Source organism: Lissotriton vulgaris, chromosome 2_1, assembly GCF_964263255.1.
Source record: "Lissotriton vulgaris chromosome 2_1, aLisVul1.2, whole genome shotgun sequence".
Taxonomy (NCBI): domain Eukaryota; kingdom Metazoa; phylum Chordata; class Amphibia; order Caudata; family Salamandridae; genus Lissotriton; species Lissotriton vulgaris.
In genome coordinates, this window is record NC_141687.1 from 430,999,851 (window position 1) to 431,024,596 (window position 24,746).

General features: G+C 45.4%; 1 protein-coding gene across 1 annotated transcript in view; it reads left to right on the forward strand.

Moving 5' to 3' along the window:
* The window catches only part of LOC147730523 (gamma-crystallin D-like), a 92,917-nt gene that overhangs the window by 26,838 nt on the left and 41,333 nt on the right, over window positions 1-24,746 (forward strand). Inside the window, exon 2 of the mRNA XM_086954080.1 lies at window positions 3,653-3,895. Within this exon, the coding sequence (XP_086810206.1) occupies window positions 3,653-3,895 (243 nt within the window). The remainder of the gene's footprint in view (window positions 1-3,652; window positions 3,896-24,746) is intronic.

Sequence of the window (24,746 nt, forward strand, 5' to 3'; positions counted from 1 at the left end):
AAATTTATAGAAGTGAATACATTTTTAACACAGCTTTGGAAAATGCTTTGATGCATAGTCTGATATGGAACTTTATTTTACCATGGAGACGGATCTAAAAGAAACACAGGAGTCATGACTTACACTCTCATAGAACATTTAGGGATCTCGACATTAGAAATGAGCCAGTGCTCTGGATAGAGAGATTTGAGGACAATATCCCTAGTTCCACTGACTGCTCACCCTGTGTGCTCATTTACTGGAGCTGCAAGAACACAAATTGTCAATTAAAGCTTTTTACATTGAGTAGTATAGTCTCATGTATTTTAGTGTGTAAGAAAGATCTAGCTATAACATTGTTTTTGTTTATGGGTTTTTGCACAAGTGCTTGTCAGGCAATACAAGGCAGGATTGTGACACTAAGATCATAAATAGGTGGCACTTTACAATTGGCGGAATAATGGAAATCCTGCTTTGAAACTAGTGGTGGACATGCCAATTAATTACCACTAAGATCTGGGTTGTATGTAAGTGGGTAGGTTTACTAACATTAAGCACCAGGTTTGCATCACAATAGTTTATAAAGTGTTTTTTTTGGGAGGGGGGATTTGCTTTCCAGAGCAAAACTTTATTTGCACTGGAAAGTAGCTTTGCATTGCTTTGCATCAAAGGATTGTACCATTGGCGGTGCATGGGTATTCCAAAACAAAAAAGGAAGCGTAGAGGTACTGATAGAATCACCATCCTAGCAGAACTGTATAAACAAAGGGATTCTATCAAAAGTGAAAAAGTGATAATTTTTATGTTTTATTTTATGAGGTGGTGCTAGGCTCTCTCTTAGGTTTAGAAAGATGAGAGCACAATGTGCTTGATAAAATACCCCTCACACACTAAAAAGTCCTTTAGTGTCATGCTTCATCATAGGGGTCTTCCCGTCCCTATAACGGGACGGGGCGTGCTACGACCAAACAAACTATGCGGGAGCACTTAAGTTTTGACAGTGGCTATGTGTGGGTGTAGGGGTGCCAGTGAAAGTGTAGGGACCTAACAAGTGAGTGTGAAAAAATTACAAAAGGTAAAAAATTCCCTGGCTTAGTAGAAAAAATTATTTATTCCTTTCTCTAGCTGGGAACATTAAGAAGGGGATTGTGAGGTAGAGCAATAGCTTGCTACCTAGTCGACATGTTTCGTAAGCAGTCCCCTACTGCTTACTCATCAGGACCGTATAGTGATCCCTACTACTAATAACTCAGTTCTACAGAAGTATGCCCACTGTCCTACAAACAATACAGCAAAAATAAGCTGACTGTTTGGGCTTCAGGGCATGAGCTGGCCCAGGTGAAGCAAGGTAATTTCAATAAGTACCAAAAATATTGACCTATTGCGGTCTCTGTAAAAGAAAGGGAGAAAAAGAGAGGGAAACCAATATAAATGCGTGGTAAACACATCAATCTGACTGGTGACACAAAATATTCAAGTGGTCGTATAGCACAATCGAAGAAAGCGCCTTGTTCATCAAAGGCTCATCATACACATCGCGATTGTTTGTATGTATGATGAGACATGAGTGGACCCCATTATAATGAGGGTTCTACAATACACATCTGGCGATAGTTAGCCAGTTACGAGAGGTGCACTGTTTTTGCCCATTCTATTGCATACTGGCAAAATAACCGCCTTTGATGAACAAGGCGCTTTCTTCAATTGTGCTATACGACCACTTGAATATTTTGTGTCACCAGTCAGATTGATGTGTTTACCACGCATTTATGTTGGTTTCCCTCTCTTTTTCTCCCTTTCTTTTACAGAGACCGCAATAGGTCAATATTTTTGGTACTTATTGAAATTACCTTGCTTCACCTGGGCCAGCTCATGCCCTGAAGCCCAAACAGTCAGCTTATTTTTGCTGTATTGTGTGTAGGACAGTAGGCATACTTCTGTAGAACTGAGTTATTAGTAGTAGGGATCACTATACGGTCCTGATGAGTAAGCAGTAGGGGACTGCTTACGAAACATGTCGACTAGGTAGCAAGCTATTGCTCTACCTCACACTCCCCTTCCTAATGTTCCCAGCAAGAGAAGTGAATAAATAATTTTTTCTACTAAGCTAGGGAATTTTTAACCTTTTGTAATTTTTTCACACTCACTTGTTAGGTCCCTACACTTTCACTGACACCCCTACACCCACACATAGCCACTGTCACAACTTAAGTGCTCCCGCGTAGTTCGTTTGGTCGTAGCACGCCCCGTCCCGTTATAGGGACGGGAAGACCCCTATGATGAAGCATGACACTAAAGGACTTTTTAGTGTGTGAGGGGTATTTTATCAAGCACATTGTGCTCTCATCTTTCTAAACCTAAGAGAGAGCCTAGTACCACCTCATAAAATAAAACATAAAAATTATCACTTTTTCACTTTTGATAGAATCCCTTTGTTTATACGGTGCATGGGTATTCCCATGCAAATAACTAACATTTATAGATAAGACATTGTGTCAAAGAAACCCTATTGATGATTGTGACAGCAAAGGTCTAGTTATTCCAATCAATGGGGGTTGCTTAAGTGCAAGACTTGAAATCCATAAATAAGACTAGAAACAGGTCGCTACATTTCTTCTTACCTCCCCCACCTTGACAACTGCAAGCTCACTAATATTGCTGATCTGGACTGCTTACCTAAGGGTTTTGGAAGACTGATCATACTCTAATTTCAACACCGTGTGGTAAGACAGAAGAACCTTGTCATCTCTAATCTCAGGATGTCTCCCTGAAAGGTGTCTGGCCATGGGATTCTCTCTATCCACCCAGTTATCTGGCTGGGCATGTTTCTTCACAGACACGATTCTTTCTGCTCTTTCATAGGTTCTCTTTGCAGACTTCCAAAGGATCTTTTGTGATATGGCCATATGCCCCTGTGGTTTACTGCTCGAGTTCTTAGTATCTGTAGCCTCCAACTGGAAAAGTAGTGGCTTCACTGCCTCAAATATACTTCATACAATTCCTTATTTCCCTTATGGTCTAATAGTATCAGGTGGCTGCTTGAGTGATTATGATTGCTCAGGATATCACTATAAACACCAACCTCACTTTTAAAGTCCCTTTGGTTCAGGGCTAGTAACAACTACACCACATATATAATGCACTGTGAGTGGAATGACCCTCAGAAAGTAAGAGTATGCTTCTGGCATGGGAGAACCATCTTGCAGAAAACATTTTATAAAGGTCCCCAATATGTCAAATCTTTTTACAGCACACATAAAATGCATAGTTTTCAAAACTATGCCAGATTCCACAATACCATATTATACTTCACTAGACAATTTTACCGATTCATAAATACCGAATCGGTAAAATTTGGTATTTATGAGTCGGTAAAATATACTTACCTATATCTGGCCCTAGATGTCTTTTAAAACATTCCTTTTGAATCGTACTGCTAACATTTTATAGTTGTTGTGCTGCTAATAATTGTTCCCTGTTTAAGAGGAAAGCTTTACATGACCACTTTTTTTAATACATCTATGTGCTAGTAATGATGTGGCACTTGTGGTGCAAAACAACGTTTGCTTTTCAAAATTAGAATGCTTAGCGCATAAAAGTTTTATCTGCCCAACCAAGATCATCAGAAATTATTGAACTCACTATATATCTGACAATATTTTTTACTTTACAGATAATCTTCTATGAGGACAAGAACTTCCAAGGTCGCTCCTATGAGTGCATCACAGATGCTTCCGATCTCCACCCATACTTCAGCCGATGCAACTCCATCCAAGTTGAAAATGGCACCTGGATGATCTATGAACGCCAAAACTACTCTGGACTCCAGTACTTCTTGAGAAGGTGGAAATACCCTGACTTCCAGCAATTGTTGGGTTTGAATGACTCCATCAGATCATGTCGCTTAATCTCACCAGTAAGTTCTTTCAGAGCAATTGGAATCAGTTCTATTCCTAATATACACGTGGTGTGAGTGTTAGGAAGGAGGTAGAAAAAAGGGAATGATAATGTTTTATTAAATACATTTAAAGTCTCTTTTTGCCAACTTAGCATCTCAGGGATGGAATTATTCCACGATTGACCCTAAAAGATATCTGAGGGGTAGTTTTGGAGATGGATCCGATGCCGGAGATCACAGAGTCTACATTAGGACTATTTTCACAGGGGTGTAGAAGGATCTAGTCTGTAGTGTACATTTGTTTGCAACATTTTCTACCTTGAGGTCTCCTAATAATCAAATGCAAACATATAAAGGTTATAATGTATCAATAGTAGCTATATGCTTTTCTACTTAGATATGATGAAGAGCACACATTGTACTGGTGCTCAGATATTTAACGCTGGCTTTAATTCTCCACCAGAGTTCAATTAAGTCTGTGTGTGATATGGAAAGACTGCTATCAGGATAATCTCATTTCATTTTCTTAGTGGATACATTTCTCCACTAGCCCCTCAATGCATACGCAGAAGAGCTAAAGCTAACCTTTTGTGATTACCCGCTTCATTAGAGGTCGTAAATGTGGACACACTTTCTTGTTTAGAATGTTGTTCTTTAGAAGAACCTCTCTACTACGGTTAACAAAATTATTTAACGTTTATACTGACGTCTGAAAAGTCCATTTTTCCTTTATGTTAGCAGAAAGTACGGTAGTGCCTCTAAGCTATGGGGCCATTTTATAGAATAGAGCACACAAGAAAACCTTTGCACATATTGTTACTGGAAACTATTGTCTAGTTTAGTGTGATTAGTAATATCAAATAGCTGATTGCATTTTATTAGAAAGGTGTGAGAATGTTTATTACTGTTTGGATGGGATTTGAGATTCAACAAGTAATAATGTCACAATTTCATACCAGGTCCAGTTAGGTCTCATTAATTTATACCTAAGCTCAACTCTTAGTAGCTGTAGCAAAGAGCAGACAGGCTTAACTCAGGGGAAATACATTAGGCAATTATCAGCACCAAGAAAGTATAAAATTAGAAAACACAACACAATAAAGATCCTATTCGAATATATACAAATAGAGTTACCTTTAATTAACAAATAGACACCAAAACAACAAAATGTGGATATAGAGAACCTGAGAAATGATTTTTAGAATCTTTACGTAAAAATAGTGCCTAAAATCATAAAGCTCCTCTCAAAGTTATCTGGTTGTGCTAGAACAGGTCCAAGTCAAAAGTTAAGGCCAGCCACAAGCTACTGGCAGACAGATACAGGAACCAGGAATATCCCGGTGGTAGATTACCTTCTGACTTAGATGATTTTCTGGAGAACAGTCATTGTTAACAGGTTGTTGGCAGGTGCGGGTGCAGGTTGGATCAAACAAGCGGTTGGTGGGCACAATTCAGAGCCCATCCTGTCAGAAGACGGTCACATTTCCTACAGCCCAAGGCTCTTTTGTTCCCTTTACTGGGAGCAATTCACATCTCTTGCAGGGGGCCAGCAAGCTACCAGGTGACAGTTGGGGATTATCTCTGCAAAAGCGACCAGAGGCTTGAGGCAGGGAAACAGTGACTTTCTAAAATCACTATTTATGAAAAAGCTATACAAAATTAAATTTTTAACATTAATTTGAATTTGTTTAATTATAAAAAAATGAGTGTTTGAAATATGTTTCTGGCTAGTGCCAATCTGAAGTTAGCTTTATTAAAGACAATAAAGTAAACCAGTGATTTGTATGGCACAGCCGGTCCTAATACAGTGAAAACGGGCTTGGGGCCTTTTTCACTGTAGGACATTTGAAAACATTGAATACATATGTCCTACTTTTAAATACTATGCACCCTGCCTTACTGCTGGAACAACTTACTAACATTTCAGGCCTGCTAAATGAATGATTCCTACAGGTGGAAATGGCTGTTTCAAAATTACCCAGTTGCACTGCTGTGGCAGGCCTAGATTAATGTTTTACCTGGGCACGTCAGTGGTGGCACAGTAAGTGCTGCAGTCTACTAGTGGCATTTAATTTACAAGCTCTGGGTACATAGGGTACCATATACTAGGGGACTACAGGTGATTATAAGATGTCTTTCTTGGATTTGACAATTGCACACGTTTTATAGCTCAAAGCACATGCACTGGTGTCTGGCTAGTAGGGCCCCAGTGCAACAAAGTAGAAAAACCAGCAGCATCAATCCACAAGTTGGCAGTGATAATGCAAAAAGAGACATTTCCTTACAGAAGATATTTAGGAATACAGACCCACAGATTGAAGTCCAAAAAAACAATCAAACAGACATTGGTGACATCTCACACATGCTGTTTCGTGTTTGCCCTCCTTAACCCTATTTAATGCAGTTTCTACACATCAAATTAATATTATATTTTTCTAAACTGTGTTTATTAGTTTTTGTCACAATGAGATAATACAGTCACAATACCTAATACGTTTAGGCATACATGTGATTAACAAAAATACAGATACATTGCTTTCTTAACAGGTGTATCTCATGGCATAGGAAATAATTGTCTAATTCCATGATGCAAATGTGATATTCTACCCAGTGCTGCAGTACTTCACACCATCTTTTACAATGCCAGGTAGCCTGGACATCCTCTACATCCGCACATTTGTCATAAGTGCTAGCCACGTTTAATTTTTGGGCAGCAACAGTATGGTGATAATGCTGAGCCCGTAGTTCCAATGCTAGAACATGACAGGGGATGAGGATGAGGCGTCAGGCTGCCCCTGTGATTCTGTGCCTTTTTTCTCCTTCTGTCCCCTTCGCTGCCCCTGTGATTCTGTGCCTTTTTTCTCCTTTTTTCCCCTTCGCTGCCCCGTGATTCTGTGCCTTTTTCTCCTTCTGTCCCCTTCACTGCCCCCGTGACTCTGTGCCTTTTTCTCCTCCTGCCCCTTCGATGCCCCCGTGGTTCTGTACCTTTTTCTCCTTCTGTCCTCTTCGCAGCCCCCGTGATTATGTGCCTTTGTCTACTTCTGTCCCCTCCGTTGCCCCCGGGATTCTGTACCCTTGCTTCTGTCCTGCCGCTGCGCCCCCGCGGACCCACCCCCCTGACTTCTCATTTGCTGCCCCGCGCCTATCACCTCCCAGCTGCTCCTCCCTACCACCTACCCATATATGGCTGCTGCTGTGCGTCCGCGCCGCTGGCGTGCCGAAGGCAAGTCCGTCTGTGCCGTCCATGCCTGGACCGTGCCCAGCACTAGAACCCCTTGTCCCCGTGCCCACCACGACGACCGCTGCCGCTACGATGCCAGCACACTGCATGCCCTCAACCCCGGATGGACCCACACCTGCATCAGGGCCGCACCGAAATGCACACATGGTCCGTTCATTTGCCGGAACTGCAGCTACACAAGCCTCAGAGCCTCCGAACCACCCGCAAAAAAAACCCTCAATCACCTCCGATACATCCTACTGAACACCCGCTCCGTACGCAAGCACGCCGTTGAGTTCTGGGACCTGCTTGACACATCATTCCCGGACGTCGCCTTCCTGACAGAGACCTGGAGGAACGACTCCTCCGCACCCGACATCGCCATAGCCATCCCAGACGGCTACAAGATCACCCGCAGAGACCACACCAACGGAGTAGGAGGAGGAATCGCCATCATCCACAAGAACAGCGTCAGGGTCTCAACCAACACTGCCAACACTCTTATCACAGCCAAACACACGCACTTCCAGATCCACACAGACCCCAACACCACCCTCAGAGGTGCCCTCATCTTCAGACTCCCCGGACCCCGACCCCAATTCAGCGACTCCATTGCTGACTTCATCAGCATGCACGCTCTGACCTCCACTGACTACATCCTCCTCGGAGACCTGAACTTTCACCTTGAGAACAACAACAACAGAAACTCCACCACCCTGATCGACAACCTCACCAACCTCGGGCTGAGGCAGCTCGTCACGACGCCTACCCATTCCGCCAGCCACACCACCGAACTCTTCTGGACCGACCACCGCTGCATCCACTTCACCTTCCAGAAACCCACTACACACCACTGCACCTAACAGATCCCCTGCCGCTGCTGGAGCAAAATCACGGAAGACCAACTACACGCAAACCTTGCTCTCTGCCCACCCACCGACACCTCCAACATCGACGCCTGCAACCTCAGATGCTGGATTAATGACTGCGCCAACACCCTCGCCCTGCTGAAGAAACCCACCCACAGAGACACCAGCAAGAGAGCTAGCTGGTTCACCCCAGAACTCCTAGCCTCCATGCAAACCTGCCGGGAACTAGAGAAGAAACGGCACAATGAAAAGACACCGGACAGCCTCGCAGCCCACAAAGACGCTATCCGCAAACACCATCACCTCATCAGGTCTGCCAAGAGGACCTCCTTCAAAGACCGTCTCGACAACAACGCACACAACAGCAAGAAGCTCTTCAACATCGTAAAGGAACTCTCCTATCCCAGCTCCAACACCAATGACATCTCGCCATCGCAAGCCCTGTGCGACTCCCTCGCCACCTTCCTCCACTGCAACAGACATCGACACTCCAGACACCCCGCACACCATTGACCACGACCCCCTGCCAGCCTGGGCCAACGTGAACATAGATGACACCATCAAGACCATGAGCAAAATCCACTCCGGCTTCCCGTCAGACCCACTGCTGCACCACATCTTCAACAAAGCCAGCAGCTCCATCGCACCCAACCTGCGCAACGTCATCAATCTCTCCTTCGAGACTGTGACCTTCCCAGAGAACTGGAAACACGCCGAGATCAACGCCCTACTCAAAAAACCCAAGGCAGACCTGAGAGACCTCAAAAACTTCTGGCCCTTCTCCCTGCTTCCGTTCCCAGCCAAGGTCATCGAGAAGATCGTCAACAGACAGCTAACCCGATACTTTGAAGAAAACAGCATCCTGGACCCATCACAGTCATGGTTCCGCAGCAACCACAGCACCGAGACTTCCCTCATTGCCGCCACAGACGACACCAGGACCCTGCTGGACAACGGTAAGACCGTGGCCCTCATCCTCTTGGACCTCTCTGCTGCCTTCAACACCGTCTGCCGTACTACGTACACGTCTCCACAATGCAGGGATCCGAGACAAGGCCCCTGAAATGAACCACCTCCTTCCTCTCGGGCAGAACCCAGAGCGTCCACCTCCCCAAATCCCGATCCGAAGCCTCCAAGAATATCTGCGGCATATCCCAGGGATCATCCCTCCACCCGACACTGTTCAACATCTACATGGCCCCGCTCGCACAAGACACCCGACAGCCCAACCTCAACATAATTTCCTATGCTGACGACACTCAACTGATCCTCTCCCTTACTAAGGACCCCCTCACCGCCAAATCCAACCTCCACGATGGAATGAAGGCCGTTGCTAACTGGATGAAGATCAGCCGACTGAAGCTGAACACGTACATGACGGAGGTCCTCATCCTCGGCTCCAACCCTTCAGCCTGGGACGACTCCTGGTGGCCTACGGCACTGGGAGTAGCCCCGACACCCACCAACCACGCACGCAACCTGGTAGTCATACTCGACTCAACACTCTCCATGACCAAGCACGTCAACGCAGTCTCCTTCTCCTGCTTCTATACCCTCTGCATGCTCCCCAAGATCTACAGGTGGATCCCGACAGATACAAGAAGAACAGTCACCCAGGCCCTCGTCAGTAGTTTTCGACTATGGAAACGTCCTTTATGCGGGAGCCCCAGCCAAGCTCATCAAACGCCTCTGCACGCCTGATCCTCGACGTACCGCACCACAACCACATCACCCCCCACCTGAGAAATCTGCACTGGCTCCCCATCAACAAGAGGATTTCATTCCAGCTCCTCATCCACGCACACAAGGCACTCCACAAGACCGGCCCAGCCTACCTCAACAGATGACTCTTGTCCAGCTCCATTCCACGGACCTCACCCTCGCCACCACCCCTCGCCACCGTCCCTCTCATCTCGCATCCGAAGAACAACACAGATCCTCTCACATCTCGCTGCCAAGACCTGGAGCGCCCTCCCACTGAGCCTATGACAGACCCAAGACCTGTTGAACTTCAGGAGGCTACTCAAGACCTGGCTGTTCGACCAGTAGTGCCCTCCTTTTTTCCCCAGTGCCTTGAGACCCTCATGGGTAAGTAGTGCGCTCTACAAATTCTTGATTGATTGATTGATTGATTGAAGGTGTGAGATGTGTGCATCGCTGGGGTTGCTAGGGAGCTATGCCACTACAGTATCTATATTGATGGCTCGGCCTCAGCTGCATGCAGAGGATGTGAGGCCCTGGGGAGTAATTCTGCATAATTGGTTAGTTGCTCCTGACAATATACTAAATCAGTGAGCCAATCTTTGAATTTTGGTGCTCGCCCTCTGCCCCACCAACAAGCAATGCAGCACTTGGCCATTAGGAAGGCAATGGAGAGGTAACTGCGATACGGTTTAGCAATAAGTTTTGTGTAACCAAGCAAGGTAACCAGGGGAGTACACTCTAGTGACAGCATCATCATCTGGTCAAGGGCATTGAACAGTTGTTCCCAGTATGCACACACTAGGGGGCATTCCCAGGCTAAGTGAAGAAAATCAGCCTTCGAGCGTTGTATTGTGTGCAACTGTCAGTGTCCATCAGCTTGTATTTGTACATTTTGACTGGGGTGTAGTACAAGCGGGGCAGAAATTTGAAGTGTGTGATGCGTAATTTGTTGCTCACTGACATTTGCTCCGTTTGCAAACACAATACGTCCATTGTGTGTCTGTGAACTCGTAGTCCAACTCTGAGTCCCAGTGTGCTCGGGAGGGGCATGGTGGTGTCTCTTGTGTCGTATGTACGGTATGGTAAAGTGTGGAGACCATATGTCCTGGGGAGAGCGCATGCCGTACCAGCTGCAGAGGGCCCACAGTAGGGTTTCACAAGGAAACTCCGGAGTGATGAAGCGGAGGCCCTGCTGTAATCGTACATGGAGGAATACGTCAAGAGGAGATGGCTGGGTCTCCTGAAATATGTGGTTTAGTGTCCGAAACTGCCCATTTTGATAAAGGTCACCTTGTGATGTTTGGCCGTTCTGGAAGTTTGTGGAATCCCTTTTCCGGTAGGAGCTGCTTGCAGGGATGACATGTCAGTGGAGTTGTGGGGAGTAGAGCGTAGAGCATTGCGATATACTTAAAATGTAATGCCAGGCATTGACCGTGCAGGTGACTGTGGTAGGTGTCTTGTCTCTTGGTGATGGAGTGTCACATAGTTTGCCCTCTAGGTGTACAGGGGGTACAGGGTCAGCCAGCCAATGTGGTGCCGCAACCTGGGCATATAGTGGGGAGGGTGGAACCAATAATAGGTGTAGTGCGCTCGGGCACATATGTAATAAAGATCAAAGTTTGGGATATCAAAGCCTCCCAGTGAGTAGTGCCTGGTGAGTGTGCTCCATTGTAATCGTGGCTGTTCGCCCCCCCAAACAAGCCTGAACATTTCTGTTCGTAAGGCCTTAAAAAAATGTCAGCCAGGATTATAAGGGATATTGAGAAATAGATATAGCAATTGTGGGAGAACCACCATCTTGATCAGGGAAGCGCGGCCAGCCAGAGAGAGGGGTAGGGAAGTCCAACGAGTGACATTGTCTGTGATGCGATATAGGGCTCTACGATAGTTGAGGCGCATGAGCTTCTCCCTGTCTGTAGTGATGTGGATCCCTAGGTAGCGCATGTCTGAGTGGCACCACTCAAGTGGGAAGTCGAGGGGGAATGGCACAACTACGGAGGTGAGAGGGAATATTTGTGACTTTCCCCAGTTTATATGAATCCCTAATAACTTCACGAAAACTATGAGTTCTCGTAGAAGTGGGTTAATGTTGGTCTGTGGGTCGCAAACATATAGAGTGATGTTGTCTGCATAAAGAGATAGTAATATTTGATGCAAATTGCAGCATAATGCTTTGTCTTGATGGTGTTGTCTTAACCACTTGGCTGCTAAGGCAATATTTTTCTTTTCATTGATTTTCCATTGAAATCAATGGAAAGTCCATGACGAGTTACCCTTGTCATTAGCGGCGAAGAGGTTAATTTTGCTGCCAATAGTTCTACCGCTAGGACGAAGAGCAGAAGGGAAAGTGGGTATCCCTGTCGAGTGCCCCTGGTAATAGGAAAGGCTGACGATAGATGTCCATTTATTAGGACTTTGGCCACAGGAAGTCGGTAGAGTGACCTGATCCAGAATAGGAACATTAGAGGAAATCCTATTCTCTGCAGGATTCCAATTAAGTAGTCCCATTCAACAGAATCGAATGCCTTAGTGACGTCTAAGAATACCGCAGCAAGCGGCAAGTCAGGATCGACATTATGGAGGATCGAAAATAACATGTGAAGATTATGTGTGGTCGCTCTACCGGGGATGAAGCCTGCTTGGTCAGGGGGAGCCAACTTGTCCATAAGTAAGTTCAGTCTATTGGCTATAACTTTGGCCAGGATTTTAGTGTCACAGGTAATGAGAGAAAGTGTTATGTTATGTTATATTTTATTTCTATAGCGCACGGCTACTCCAACGGAGTGTCCCGGCGCTTTATTTTGGCAGCTCATAAGAAGAAAAACATAACAGATGAAAACATTCAGAAGAGCAAAATAACATAACTAAAGGGTAAAAAGCCAAGTTTTTAAGCCTTTCCTAAAAGACAGCAGATTAGAGGTCCTGTGTAGGGCCAGTGGCAGAGTGTTCCAAAGCTGGGGCGCCCTCACACTGAAGGAGCGCCCTCCAATACGGGCCTTCCTAACTCGAGCGACCACCGCCAGAGACAGGGAATCAGAACTCAGAGCTCTGCTAGGATGATAGAAAGCAAGCCTGCGTTGGAGATATTTTGCTCCCAATCCGAAGAGCGCTTTATGGGCCAGAGTCAGCGCCTTGAAAACTATCCGCTGCCGGATAGGCAGCCAATGGAGTGACTGTAAAAGGCCGGACACTCTGGCTCGCCTGCGGAGGCCAAAAATGGCGAGTGCCGCAGAATTCTGCACAAGCTGAAGTCGCTGCACAAGATAATCTGGGAGACCCAAATAAAGAACATTGGCATAATCCAATCTGGAGCCAATCAGAGCTTGCACCGTGATCTTCCTGTGCTCTTCAGTGAGCAGAGGGAGAAACTTCCGCAGCATCCTCAGAATGCCAAAACATGTGCCCAAGAGGCCGAGAATCTGGGATCTCATCGCCAGACTGTTGTCAATCTTAACTCCCAGGTTTTTTGCCACCTGGGATGCTTGAGCTGGGGGAAAAATATCATTCGGCCACCATGCCTGCCAATCAGGGTCTGATGTACAGCCAAAGAACAACACCTCCGACTTGTCAGAGTTACATTTGAGGCTGTTCTGCTGAAACCAGTTAAAGACCGCCCCGAGACAATCCCGGATGCTCTCTCCATCAAAGTCCTCACCTTTTCTGCATGTGAAGAGAAGCTGGGTGTCATCGGTGTAGGACACGATCTGGGCCCCAAAAGACTCCGCCAGTGTCGCCAAAGGGGTCATAAAGATGTTAAAAAGAGTCGGGCTCAACACAGAATCCTGCGGAACTCCGACTCCCAGTGGCGGCATCTCAGCGGAGCTAGGAGGGACCCAGACCGTTTGTCGACGGCCAGCTAGGAAAGATGTAAACCAGCTGAACACCGTCCCCCTCAGACCGATGTTATAGAGTCTGGCGAGGAGCCCCTCATGGGGGACGGTGTCAAAAGCCGCCGACAGGTCAAGCATGACAAGCATGGCTTTACCTCCAGAGTACAGAACCTCCTTGATGGCCTCAGACACTTCTAAAAGCGCTGTCTCAGTGCTCAAATTAGGCCGAAAGCCAGATTGCGAGGGGTGCAGCAGATTGTTAGTCTCCAGAAAGACAGATAGCACGCCATGTACGTGCTTTTCCGTAATTTTTGCCAACGCTGGAAAGAGCGAAATAGGCCTGTAATTGGCCAACATCTCGGGGTCTAAGCCCGGCTTTTCGAGGAGGGGGATCACCATTGCCCGCTTCCAGGCCTGCGGGACCATCCCCTCACTCCGAGAGCGGTACAAAAGTGAATTGACCATTGGGTTTACCACCTCCGCCATCCTCGCCAAAAATTTGGCCGGGCAAGGGTCTAACGGCGACCCTGATTTCAGATTTGCCAAAAATGCCAAAGATGTGGCAGGAGAGATAGGCGGAAAGACAAGCAGGGCCGAATCCGGGGTGGGTGATGGAACTAACCCAACCCCACTGCTGGGCTGAACTTCAACTGACCTCCCAGGGAAGGAGTCCTGGATCAGTTTGATCTTGTCTGTAAAGAACTTTGCAAGGTCACAGGCCCAAGACTCCGAGGGAGCGGTTTGAGAAAGGTTAGATCTCGGAGTTATAAACTCCCTCACAACAGTAAAGTGGCCTGTAAGAGTCACAATGAAGAGCAGATTTCCCAGGTTTAAGTAGGGATGTGATGAGGGCCTCCCTCATGGACGGGGGAAGTATGCAATTGTCCAGAGCGTCCTCATATACTTCTTAAAGGATAGGAGCTAAGTAATCTATGCATGTTTTGTAGAATTCTATGGGGAGCCAGTTCAGGCCAGGGGCTTTACCTGATTTAGTGTGCATTATGGCTCCCTGTATCTCGTCCAACTCAAAGGGGGCACTGAGGAAGTACTCTTTACTGTCACCCAGCCACCCCAATGCTACGTCCTCTTGATAGTTGTCAAGATCAAGATTATCATGTCTCTGTGATGTGTACAGGGAGAAATAGTGCATTGAGAAGGTGCAGAGTGTGTATGGGGTATCCCTATAAGTAGAGTCTCCAGGCCCTGTAATTTCTAGAACGTGATTGGAAAAGAGGGGTTTTTGTATGGTTTCGGCCAGTGCTTTCCCAGGGTGTTCCGCTTCTCCATACCTTCTGGCCACCCGGTGTTTACCCCTGAATTTTGTTTTCTGCTCAGCAGTGGTGGTATTCTCAGTTAGCATATCTCAGAGTTCACGTTGGGCATGTCTATCAATGCCTGCAGCAAGTCGTGTCTCAAGTTGCTTGATCTCGGTTTCCCCCTCAATCCTGGTCAACAGATTCAGGGAGATAGGTGTCGATGGCAGTGCTCTGAATCTCCTTTCCTCCTTCCTGCATCAGAGACAACAAAGAGTAAAACTGGGCAATTTCTTGTCTCCCTCCCAGGCGGTACAATGCGGGGTCCCACAGGGCTCATCTTTGAGCCCTGTATTGTTCAATATATATGTGGCCCCCCTTGCGAAAATTGTAAGATCTTTTGGATAGCAAGTACTTTCTTATGCGGACGATACCCAGATCATCGTCTCCACCTCCCAGTTTATACAAGACTCCGCCCCCAGATTTAGAGCATGTATGGAAGCAGTAGCAATATGGATGATACGTAACCATCTCAAATTGAACGGAGAGAAGACCGAAGTCTTGGTCTTTGGAGGGAGTCATGAGCTGTGGAACAAAGATTGGTGGCCTGACTCCCTTAGGGATTGCCCCCAGCCGGCACAATCGGCCAGGAACCTGGGCGTATTAATGGATCTGGCCCTTTCATTTGACCTACTGGTCAACAAAACAGTGGCCACATGCTGTACCATCATTCGGACTCTAAAAAGAGATCGCCCCTTACCTGTCCTTGGAGGCACGTAAACAGTCAACGGTAGCCTTGATATCTTCCAAACTTGACTATTATAGTGCTCTTTATGGGGGCCTTAATAAAAAATCAATTCAACGTCTTCAAGTTGCCCAGAATGCCGCTGCTAGGCTGGTTCTCAACCTGCCTAGGCGCTCATCTGTCACTAGGGCCAGAAAAGATCTCCACTGGCTACCTATCCAAGCCAGGATTTCTTTTAAACTTCTATGCATGGCCCATATGGCGATATTTGGATCAGGTCTGGAAAGGATCAAATCTTTAGTTAGCCCCTACATCCCCAGCAGATCCCTTCGCTCCTCCTCCAGAAACCTGCTTACTGTCCCTAGATTTAACAGGGCAAGATGGGGAGGAAGAGCCTTCTCCCTCTTAGCTCCCAGACTTTGGAACTCGCTTCCGCCTGAACTGTCTGATCAATCCTCTTTGCCGGTCTTTCGTAAACTCTTAAAGACATGGCTCTTCTCCAATGCCTATTAATCTGACCTTATTCTTTTTCTGCTTTCTGTTTTCTTGTCTGTTATCTGCGCCTTGATGCCCCTTGGGGCTAAGTTCTTGCGCATTACAAATCACCATTCATTCATTCATTCATTCATTCAATTATTTTAGTGTACCCTGTTAACCTCGCAGGACGCCCGAGCTCTTAGAAATGCAGGAATCTGTGAAGAAGCACGATGAAGCAGTATGGCAGATGAACAGATCTTCTTTATTTTAAGTACAGAGTATAACAACGTCCTAGCCACAGGGCAGCCAGCAATAACTGACTCCCAATCCTAGGCAACCAAGGCAAAGCCTTCATGCATTCTAGATTACTAAAGGTAATAAGTTCTATGTAGAGAAACTCACTGACACAGAGTAATAGGAAGACGTTACCACACACCTTCCCCCAATACATTAAATAACATAAAGACTAATAAAGATACAATCACTTCAAAACATAGCTGAGAAGTTTATGCAGACTTTTGCAGGAGTGAGTACTCCTACGCAGATGAGGAACTTCCTTAGAAGAAAATGTTTTTTATTTTTGTCAAAAGCAACACAAGAATGTACAGGAGAAATTCTATTTAAATTCCAAATACGGCCATCATCTAGTCGAACAGCATTAAGAAACAATTTGGTTGCAGTGCGAGGAGACGAACATTTTGTGCTACCACACTTCTGAGGAATATGTACCTTAACGGCCGCCCACACTAACTAAGGTGTGAGGAACTGCATGTCTGTTATCAAAGTGGACTTTTCTCCTAGCAGACTTTAGGTCTTGACGGGCACGCCATTCAGGGTCCTCACTACTGTCATTATCAGTACCTTTCCCTCTTCTCCAGGTTTAAAACAAATAGGTTTTAGGAGCACGACCCCTGAACAACTCAAATGGGACTTTCTCAGTGATAGAATGTGGAGTTAAACGGTATAACCTAACACGTTCAGCAATAGCAGTTTTCCAGTCACGGTTTTGTTCTTTGGCCAATTGAATTGTTTCTCTTAGAACACGGTTGAATCTCTCTACCATTACATTACTTTCTGGATGATACACAGAACAACATTTGTGTACAATTCCTTTCTTGACCAAGAACTCTTCCATTTCTCCTGATACCAGCTGTACACCATTATCTGTTAGGAGAGATTCAGGAAGACCCTCCCTACAAAAATGTTCTCTAAAAACTTTATGACATCTTTAGTTTCTATACTCTGAGTGACTTTGATCTCCGGCCATCAAGATTACATGTCAACGAACACAAGAACATAAGCTTGACCCGTCTTGGAGGTGACAGGACCCAAGAGATCAAAGGTCACATGTTGCCAACTACGTTTAAGAGCTTCTCGTATAATCATTGGTTGGACTCTGGTTTTACAAATTTTATCACAGGCATTACACTCGATGCGGTCTCTCACAATGCGTTCAACCTGCTTATCAATTCCAGACCACCAGAAATGAAGACAAACCCTCTCCTTGGTTTTGGAGATGCCTTGATGTCCCAGATGACTATTTTTTGTCAGAGGACCAAGACGCATTCCTCTCCAAAGTAAGTCATCATTCAATGAAAGTTAATTTCTTACATTCCAAAACTTTCTAACACCTTCAGTCAAACATCAGATACCGGTCCACCCACCTGAGACAAATCAACATACAGTGATTAAATCTTGGTCATTTTTCAAAGAGTCTCTCCATACTGACCCGGAAACAACTCCTTCAACCACCTCACATACTTTAAAAACATAAATTTCCCAGGTATCTTCAGGGTCGAGAGAGATCGCAATATTTTGCTTTAAAACCAGGCGAGAAAGACAGTCTGCAACTTTATTATCAACACCGGGAATGTATTTTACAACAAAGTCATAGTCCTGAAGTGCTTTAACCCACTTGCATATCCGAGAGGAGACAGCATCCAATGACTTTTTACAGAATAGATCCTTTAGGGGCTTGTGATCTGAATGAACAACAAAAGATGTACCCCAGAGAAATTTCTTGAGCTTCTTTATTGCCCAGAAAATGCACAATGACTCTTTTTCGATTACTGAATATTGAAGTTCAGGATCAACAAGAGCTCTTGAAAGAAACAGTATTGTTTCTTCCCTTTCATCCCTAATCTGTTTAAGAACAGCACCTAAACCTCGTGAACTGGCATCAGTGACAAGAATAGAACTAGAAGATGTGTCAAAGCTCTGTAGAGAGGGAGCAGAACAAAGAGCTTTCTTGACTCCTTCAAACTCCAACTGACACTGAGAAGACTAGGAGAATTTCACACCTTTCTTTAAGAGAGACCTAAGCTCAGATTTACGACAGGCAAACCTCAGAACAAATTTGTTGTAGTACTCTGCCATACCCAGGAAGGTTACTAGTTCATCCCTGGACTGGAGGACGGGAAGACGCTCTCTGGGCCTAACTCCCTCATTGGTCAAACAGTGACCTAAGTAATCGATTTCTGAAAGATTAAACTTGCACTTCAACGTTCAAGCACACATCTCATTCTTGCATCAAACAGTGACCTAAGTAATCGATTTCTGAAAGATTAAACTTGCACTTAAACATTCAAGCACACATCTCATTCTTGCATCGTGTTCACTTTGAGATGAGCCATGGATTAAAACATCGTCCTGGTATATCTTGACTCCCTCCCTCACTCAGCACATCTTCCATGACTCTCTGAAAAACGGACGCTGCAGAGATCAACCCAAAGGGAAGACGTGTGAACTTGAAGGTTCCAAAAGTGGTTATAAAGGCTGTCAGGTCCATGGATTTCTCATCAATTTTGACCTGCACGGAGATTTAAAGTGGAGAAAATGTGTGCATCTCTCAGTTGGGCTAACATTTCAGTTTTGTTTGGGAGGGGGTACTTATCAGTGACCACAGCACGGTTGAGAGCACGAAGGTCCACACACAAGAGAACCTCACGTAGGGCCTTACGTGCCAAAACCACCAGAGCCAACCATTCGCTGGCCCCTGTTTCAACAATAATGCCTTCTTTCTTTAATTTCTCAAGTTCATTAGGCATAGACTCTTACATAGCTAAAGGAACACTAATGTTCAATTCACTTACATTTGCATAACTCTCGTTTTGGAACAGGTTTTTAGAGAAGCAGATTGTGGAGAGATGTCTCTGAGTACAATGCACAGATCACCACCAGGTACTAGAGATATACCTATATCAGCAGGGTGAAAACCAGCTGATTATGCTGTCACACCACAAGAAATATATATCTTCCAACCGGCCTTTGTATTAAATGTTGCCCATGAAGTAGCCAAACCGTCTTATAGGTTGGTCTCCATAGGCTAAGGGTTTGATATCTGGCTTGTAAATAGTGACTTTCTCACATAGATTTAAATAAAGTCTAATAGCTTCTTAATGTTGCAATAATTTACTAAGACCATGTCAATGGGACCTTTACACTTGTTGTTATTCATTGGTATAACGACCTCCCCACAGTGTAGTTCATTGTCATCAGAGTCAGGGTCACTCCCACTCTCTATCAAAACTTCTTGACCCTCCTTGTTCTTTTTTAGCTCTACAGGCTTTGGTAAAATGACCCACTTTTCCATAGTTATTACACTTGGATGTGAGGGCAGGACAAGATTTGTCATTGGCAAGATGATCTAAGATATCACAACGGTACGTTAGCATTTTATTTTTGTGTTAGCTTTGAATTGAGAGTTGGAAGAGTGTGTAGAGTGAGTAGTCTCACGTTGTTTCCAAATGGGCTTTGAGGTTTTTTTGTAACACTGTGGACTTTTCATTTAACGCATCATATTCTTTTTGTTTGATTACTTCAATGCAAACAAGAGAGTGTTCAATTCTTTTTGCAATTGCAGCAACCTCATCAAGTTTTTGATCATCTTCTGCCAAAGTTCATCTTTAATTATGTCAACAGAGCAACCTAGCATAATTTGGTCAATGGAATTATCAAATTAGCACGTGGCATCTAATTTGCGCAGAGCGGTAATGTATGCTTCGACAAACTCTTCAGATTTTTGTACTCTCTTACCAAAATGATATCGTTCAAGAATGGTACTAACTTTAGGGAGATAATGTTTGTCAAGTTTTTAAAGACAGATTTCAAATTCATTAAGGTTTTCTGACTCTTCATCAGTTAGGTTCGGAAGGTGTTCAAACACCTCTTGTCCCTCCAAAACTAAACAGTGTAAAAGCAATGCTGATTTTCTTTCGGCACTCAAAGATACTCCACAAACCCTGGCATAGTTTAAGAAAACCTTTTTCCATTATGACCAACGTATATTTGGATCCACAGGGTTAGATAGGAAAAACAGAGGCGGAATAACATTTTGCATTATGTATCAATTTGAAAATAAGTAAAAAGTAATTTATGGAGAAAATCAAATCTAAGAATAATTATCCAAGTCAGTAAATGTTCAACATGTATATGTCCTATATTAATCCAAGTTCGATGTAATTAGATCTTGAGTGTGCATAATAGAATGCCATCTTCCATCACAGTGAGAAGGTAGTAAATGTTCCTTGAGATGAAATAAATGCTGAGTGTATCAGCGTACAACCATTGACACACAAATTGCACAAATATAGCTGTGTGTATGAGCGTGAAGCTTGTAGTTGTTGCTAGTTGATTAGATTATTTCCAGCATAGTGAGAAAGTATTCTAAATATTCCATTAAAAAAAATATGCTCTGTGTATAAGCGTAAAACCACTGTTGACCAGGGGCGGATTGGCAAGGCGGGCATTCGGGAATGGGCCGAAGGGCCGGTGCCTCAGTGCCCTCTGTGGGCCGTTTTTTTTCTCCCCTGTCCCAGTCCACAGAGAGTGGACTAGGAAAGGGGAGAAAAAAAACCGGCCCACAGAGTGCACGGAGACAGAGACTGAGTAAATGAAAGCAGCCTCGCTGTGCGGCCGGACAGCGATTGTCAGCTGTGGGCTCTCCTTCACCCCTACCCTGCCAAGCAATCAAGCCGAGGCTGGGCTGGGGAGGGGTGATTGTTTGCAATAATCGGCCTCCCTGGGTGCCAGGTGTTTCTCAGGCTTTGAGCCATTTGCACCTCGGCCCCCTGGCGCCCATGCAGCCCAGAAACGGTGTTAGTCTTAACACCTCGCCCACAGCCCTTCACATTCAGGGCATAGTGGGCGAGGAAGAATGGGTCTTGCTGTGGGGGCCAGGTGATGTTTGGAATTTTTATGTTTTATTTATTTATTTATGCGATTTTATATAGCGCGGACTTTACCCGAAGGTGTCAGAGCGCTTCACACTAGGAACAGCAATAATACATGAGGAGAAAATTATAAGTGGACAAATTACAAAAGCAAACGTTAAGTTACATGAATCAAAAGTGACAATAGTGAGCAACCAAAATACAAGAGGAGCAAATGATACATTACAGGTGGAAAAAGAGATATGTGTGCAGGTTACAAAAGCGTACAAAATACAAGTAGAGGTATAATACTGCAATTAATGGCAGACACTCCAGCACAAGAACAAACGTTACGTAATCAATGGTGGCACTTGTGCAAGTATCTAAAGCAAACAAAAGTGAGAGGTAGCAAACAGTGTGTTACAAGAGAAAAGTGAATACTACAGTAAATGGTAAATACTCAAACTGCCAGAACACACTGGGAAGGCACTTCCCATGCACCAGCTTCACCTCAGCCTCCCCCCTGGCTACCTGGCTACCTTGGATGACCCAGAAAGCTGTGTTTTGTGCTCCCCTGCCAGGACATTTTCCCAAGGCCTGGAGGGTTGATTAATTTACTAATTGCAGGGGCCTTACCTCTGTTCATGTGCTCCTGAGCTAAAGGTTGTGGGAGGGCTGAGTAGGTTAGTAATAGCAGGGGGCTTTGCTGCTTTTCAGGTGCTACTGTGCTGGAGGGCTGGAATAATTTTGTGACAAAAAGGGGCCTTGCTATTTTTTTAGTTGCTCAGCATGTATGCCATTGTCACCTTGGCCCTGTGTTGTGTGCAAGAACAGTATCCTCCCACTTTCATTCCTTGTCTGTGCAAATGGTGTTTCATGAAAGGGCACGCCCCTTGAATGTGGGCCACGCCCCTTAAATATGGGCCACGCATCTTGAATGTGGGCCACTTTTTTCGTCAGTGCCCGGGCCGAATTGTGATCCCAATCCGACCCTGCTGTTGACACACAAGATGCAATTGGTAGAGCTGTGTGTGTCAGCGTGAGGCAGTTGTTTGAAAAGCAGCAATGCTGTGTGTGTCAGTGTGGATTTGTTGTTGCTACGGATTAGCTGTAACAATTAAAACAAGAACACCAAAACAGAAGAAGCTCCGTGAAATGCTTTGTAATTGCTGTGCGCGTCAGCGCAATGTAGAATTAGCTGTGCGCATCAGCAAGTTATCAACAATATGAAAGAAGCTGCATATAAAATCGCTGAGTACATTGATGAAGTGTAGAGATAGCTGTGCGCGTCAGTGCAATGTCATTGAGGCGTAGCAACAGAAAGGGCTCTTGAAAGCGTAGCGTTGGAGAGCGAGGAAACATCAGGCAAGCGAAACGTTAATGCGGAGAGACGTCAGGCATAAACAACTTTGTTGCTTGGTAACTGTTAGATTTGGGGGTCTCTGGTTGGCACAGGTAGGTACTTGTAACAAGCAGGGACCATCTCCTCTAGTCAGGACAAGGGGGATTACACCCCTAAAAAATCCCCTGCTCACCCTCTAGGTAGCGTGGTGAGAGCAGTCAAGGCTTTACTTCAGAGGCATTGTAAGTTAAGCAGTTGTGACCACATACAGTAACCCAGTGACAACACTACAAATGGACACCACACAGGTTTTATATAAAAAATAGGTAGACTTTATATAGAATTACCACAAGACCATAAACGACAGAAATACACACTATGATTATTTTAAGATGGTAGATTTAAACTTAGTTCACTTCAGTTCTTAGATGCGACACTCTGCGTCAATGTACCTGAGGTTGCGTTGCGCTTCCACGACAAGCAATGTCGCAGCGATGGGAAATGCAGCAAAGTTCAGATACAAAGAAATAAAGACGTGAAGATCTTCCAGAGGCGGCATGCTTCTCGGGGATGCAAGAAGCTCTTGGTTCGATGCGTGGACTACAGCGGCGACATCCAAGATGCGACGGCAGCAGCTCCAGCGGCGACGCTCTTCTCCCACGATGCGTGAAGCTTCCGCATGATGCAACAACTACAGCGGCAACATTCAAGATGCGACGGCAGCAGCTCCGACGGCAGCGTGCTTCTCAGGGATGCGGGGTGATCTTGGTTGATGCGGTGCAATGCGACAGTTCTAGCTGCGACACCCTCCTTCGGAGTTGCGACGGCAGGCACAGCGACGGCGACATGCTCCGACCTCATTACGAGATTTTTCTCCAGATGGGGTGCAGTGCAACAGCTCCAGCGGTGACATCCTCCCTCTTCGGAGTTGCGACTGCAGCAGCAGCGACGGCAACATGCTTCCTCTTCGTTGCATCACACTTCTCTACGATGCGGTGCAGTGCAACAGTTTCAGCGGTGACACCATTCTTCGAAGAGGCAACGGCAGGCACAGGGACGGCAACACGCTTCTTCTTGTTGAGACGCGTTTGCAACACGCAGTCCCTCAAAAGGCCCAAAACAGCAGCATGCACTTCCAAAGAATTCTTGGGAGCTGGGGGTTGAAGTCGGTTGTCCCTGAGACTTCCCTTTGGAATCTTTTTTGACGAAAATCTTTTTTGATGAAAGTCAGGTGTGGTACCCTATCCCTTTGGTTCTGGGGTCCCTCTCTCTTTTATAAGAGTCCCCGAGACTTCAGCAGGAGGAAAGCTCTTTTCCAAGCCCTTGGAGATCCTTCAAAAGTTGAAAGCAAAGTACACAAAGTTCCTTTCTCTTTCGTTTGGCAGTAAGGCAACCACTGCAGGCCAATACCCCAAGCAGCACGTCTGCTTGGGAATAGTCTCTCCTCAGTTTCTTCAGGTTCCTCTCCTCAGTAAAGGTTTCTTCTTGTAGTCCAAAAGTGATCTAATTTCATGGGATCAGGGCCCCAATATTTATACCCCAAAATCCTTTGTTCTCTGAGGAGAGAGGGGCCTGTGCTTAGTCCAAACCAGTTCCTGAACACTTTGTTACCAGACTTCTCCTTTCCTTTTACAGTGCAGGGCAGAAACATCAGACTCCTCACAGGAGGTGGAGCCAGCATTGTGGAAGGCAAGTACAGTCCTTGAGCACTTTGTTGACAGGACTCCTTCTCTTCTTTCAGTGTGCAGGGCAGAGACATCAGCCGCTCCCTAGGGGGTGGAGCCAACATTGTGGAAGGCAGGCACAGCCCTATTCAGAGTTCAGGTGTACTCCTCCCTCCCATCTAGATGCAGATCTCTCTATTCACCACTGGGTGACTCAGCCTGTCTCTTGGAATCCCCCAGCCCTGTCACTCACAAAACCAGACAAAGGAATACACAACCTAGCAGAGGCAGTTTGAATGGTTAGACAAGCAAATACCTACTTTCTAAAAGTGGTATTTGCAAACACAGAATATTAAAATAAACTTTACTATTTTATTAGGTATTAAGTATTTTATTATTCTGAGCTCCGGCCTACTAAACTCAAATTTCTACCATGTTCTCGGAGCCTGTTAGGATTATAAAATGTAACAATTCTAACAGCCGATTGTGACCTATGGAGAACAGGTAGGCTTGCAATAGTGAAAAACGAAAATGGCTGTAATTCACTATTAGGACATGCCACACACATCAGGGCTTGTCCTACCTTATACTTACAATGCACCCTGCCCTTGGGAC